Source organism: Austrofundulus limnaeus, unplaced genomic scaffold, assembly GCF_001266775.1.
Source record: "Austrofundulus limnaeus strain Quisiro unplaced genomic scaffold, Austrofundulus_limnaeus-1.0 Scaffold27, whole genome shotgun sequence".
Taxonomy (NCBI): Eukaryota; Metazoa; Chordata; class Actinopteri; order Cyprinodontiformes; family Rivulidae; genus Austrofundulus; species Austrofundulus limnaeus.
Genome location: NW_013952429.1, coordinates 808,519 through 812,255, shown reverse-complemented (window position 1 = coordinate 812,255; position 3,737 = coordinate 808,519). Strand labels below are relative to the sequence as shown.

Genomic DNA, 3,737 nt, shown 5'->3' with positions numbered 1-3,737 from the left:
GTGTGTGCGTGTGTGTGTGTGTGTGTGTGTGTGTGTGTGTGTGTGTGTGTGTGACTGGACAGATTTTAATTAAATTTAAAAATAAACAGATGAATGGCCTTTTGGATACAGACCTAAAATTTGGTGTGGTTGTAGTCGAGAGTCAATATCTGAGCAATATGCATTTGTTAAAATGATTTTATAATATTGTTTTGATGTTTCTTTCTATTCCTACATGTTAAACTCAGGAAGCAAATGCACTGTATAATATTACTTTGTTGTTATTCTCCTCAGGAACCAAGTGTAAATGGGTCAAACACTATTTTCTTCGACTCTGCTTTGTAACATAGTGGAAAAGAACAACAAAAGTAATTTCATTTCAGCTGAACATATTCAGTACTTTGCACAAAGCCCCAAAAGCATATACTTAACCCTTCCCATGTCCAATAAACTTTCCTCTGCCTCGGTTACCGACTGACACACGTCAAGTTCATATCTGCACACAAACCTCTAGGATCCTGTCTCCAACCCTGAGGGTGCCGTTATGTGCTGCCGGGCTGTCAGGGCTGATGTGCTTGATGAAGACACCCCTCATCATCTCTCCACTGCTCAGTCTTCTGCCCATTCCTCTGCCTCCCATGATGCTGATACCCAGAGATTGGCCTGGTGCTCGAGTGAGCCGCACTCTAAAACACAAACACTGCACAGCTGATGATCCTTCCAAAAGTTCAGGTGGTAAATGTGTCCTCAGAGCATCACTGCAAAAACGCACACCCAGAATTTGTGTGCTGGGTGTTCTTTTTTAAGTCTCCCACTGTTCTCTGCTTAGCGCTGCAGTTTCAGTTTCTGAGATTAAGTCAAAAACAATAAAAAAAAGCTGCTTTCTGTGTACAAGGCATATTAGTGATTTATCCCAGTGGGATGGAGCCACAAATGCAATAAATACAAGCGGGGAAAGTAGCCACATCCTGTGAACCTTAGAAACTTGAGCATGGCAAATCTGCTGTGCTGCTCTAATCCTACTGAGAACATAATTTGAGCACTCTTGGATACTGTAAAGCCTTTTCTTGTACATTGGCATGGAAAGGCAGAGTTTCAAAAACCTGCAAAAAAATGGAAAGATCTGAATGAAATCCATTAACAATTGTGATTGATTCTGCTGATTCACTAACCTTTTGGGCTGATCCCAAGATACTGTGGTGTGAGAACACAGCTCTTCATTTTCCTCTTCTTTACCATCCACCATTATCTGCACATCTGGCTTGAGGAGTTTTCCATCCGTATTTGTTTTGTCCCTTGTATCCTTTACAAAATCTTCATCTTTTCCGTTTTCCTTGTTTTTTTGAGGAAGGTACTTTGGAATTTTCCAACTAGTAGCAGAGAAAGAGACATTCATGGAGAAAAATAAAGGATTTTATAAGACAAAGCCTTTCCTGTTTTTTTTAAGTCAAGACACACAACTTACACTAAATGCGTTACATTGTGGAGCCTTGAAAAGATGCACTGATTAATGTGCAAATAGCTCTGAAAATATATATTTTCTGCCAACGGAGACACAGCAAGGTTGTTCCTCATGGTTTATGTGTGTGTGGGTGAATGTTAATACATAGAGTCTCTGTGTTGACAGTCTATATATATAAACACTGTGTGAGAGTGTGTAAGAAAGAGGCAAGGAAGAAGGGATTTTTTTTTCATGAATATGTTTAACGGTGTAGAGCTGTAATAAGCCCAAGGATGTGAGTGATAGTAGTGCTATCTACACAGCAGGAGTCTGCAGCCAGTTAATGTTCAGAAGAGGGCAGAACAAATGATTCTGAAAGAGAGCGGCCTGGAGAAGAAGAGAGGAACCAGGCAGGGAGGAGAAGCACAACGAGTAAAAGAACCAAGCAAGACAACTGAGAGCGAGATGAAAGACAGATGTGGGCACAGATGGAATGAGCGGGAGAGAGAGAGAGAGAGAGAGAGAGAGAGAGAGAGAGAGAGAGAGAGAGAGAGAGAGACGTGATTGAAAGATAAGACTGAAGAAAAGACGGCACCAAGTTATAGAAGTGAATGCAGGAGGGGAAAGAATAAGGCTTGAAGATGGAGTGAAAACAGGGACCGACAGAAGCGAAACAATTCATTTTTGCTGACAGTCAGTACTGAGATCCATAAGCGAATGGCTAAATATAACTCAGAGATTCAAACATTCAGAGAGGCACAGAGAGGAGAAAATTCAGAGACTAAGCTGGCTGCATCCTGCAGCAATCCTTCCTCGAGTTAATGGATAATTAAAGTGAAAGATAATTGCCCTTTAACACTCAGGAGACATGTAACATTATTAGCCACCTCAGTCTTTAAAAGCAGTACCATTAGGTCATTTACACATTGGTCAGTTCAACAGTTCAACATTTAGTTCTTGCTTTATTAAGACTATATAAAAGTCAGATTAAGTCATAATGCACATCATGCAACACTTGTTATTTGTGTAAGATTGTAGATTAAATTTAGTGAAGTTAAAAATACTCACAGAATCATGTATTTCTAACAGTAATGCCATTTTGCTGTAGAACTGTTTGATCAGCATGACTACAGGTTTATCATCCTGTCATCCTGTTGTATTTCAGCTGTTTTGGGTACAAAGGACTCATAAAACACAAGTCACTTCATACTCACCTACACCCACCCTCTCAGTCCAAATTGTACCCATATTGTCACCTTTTCATACCCACTTTAGTTGCTGTGGATTATACTTTTGTGCCAATGCAATGAGAGGCCCCAATTCAACATGAAGGTTTTTTGTCTGTGCCACTGCAGTTTGGGACTTGTGTAAAGATTAGATGACCACGGTTTGTATCATTTATTACCTTGAGTCTGATGCTGGGCTGATAGTAGGCACTTGGACTGAGCTTTTAAGCACTGTTTTAAATGAAGCAGAGGTCCTGACTGTGGTTGGATCTGGTGTTGTTGCTTCGGTTTTGACTGAGGCAGACAGTCTGAGGGTTGATGAAACTGGAGGGCTTGGGGATCTGGCAGTGGCTAGTGCAGGCTCAGGAGAAGGTGTGGGTAGAGTCGGTGAAGATGATGTGCTGTCTGTTGTGATGGAAGCCATGGGGGGCAAACACAGACGACTTCGGTATTCATCCACCAGATGAGCTGGAACGTAGATTATACTGAAGATGGGGGGGTGGGGTCAGAGTGGGAGTGGTGGGGGAGACATGTTAAACATTATCTACGTAACTCTTCTTCACAACTCAGTTTATAAAGAATTATGTCTGAAAAGATGGGGCTCAATTTCCACATATAGACATTGTAGACATTGTTTGTTGAGGATAAGAATAGTAGATCTCTGTGAGTGTAAAAACACACAAACAACTGTTTTTAATATTTGGTTTATGGTAAGAAGGTGTTCTTGGAAGGGACAAGTATTCAACAGATTACTGATGAGTGAACATGATCTGGACTATCAGCATTTGCCAGCTCAAACACAAATCCATCAATTTAGAAAGACTGCTTTAAGTACTAAAAAGTCAAAAACAGATATTATTCTTTGGAAGTGGTTGAAAATAGTGATGTTCAAACATAGCAGTTGCTGTGCTAAAACTACTWTGATCTTAAAAAAAGAATGTTGTTTCTGCAGAAAGTACCTGAGGCTGCAGCTGGTGTACATGCAGATACTGCGGGTAAAATAAGTATTGAACATGTCAACATTTTTCTCAGTAAATATATTACTAGAGGTGCTAATGACATGAAATTTTCACCAGATGTCGGTAACAACC

General features: G+C 40.4%; 1 protein-coding gene across 1 annotated transcript in view; it reads right to left on the bottom strand.

Annotated features, from left to right (window-relative positions):
• Positions 1–3,737, bottom strand: part of si:dkey-92j12.5 (multiple PDZ domain protein) — a gene marked incomplete in the record, with an annotated part of 56,993 nt that overhangs the window by 15,131 nt on the left and 38,125 nt on the right. Inside the window, 3 exon segments of the mRNA XM_014004873.1 lie at positions 488–665; positions 1,152–1,349; positions 2,826–3,131. Coding sequence (XP_013860327.1) covers positions 488–665; positions 1,152–1,349; positions 2,826–3,131 — 682 coding nt within the window.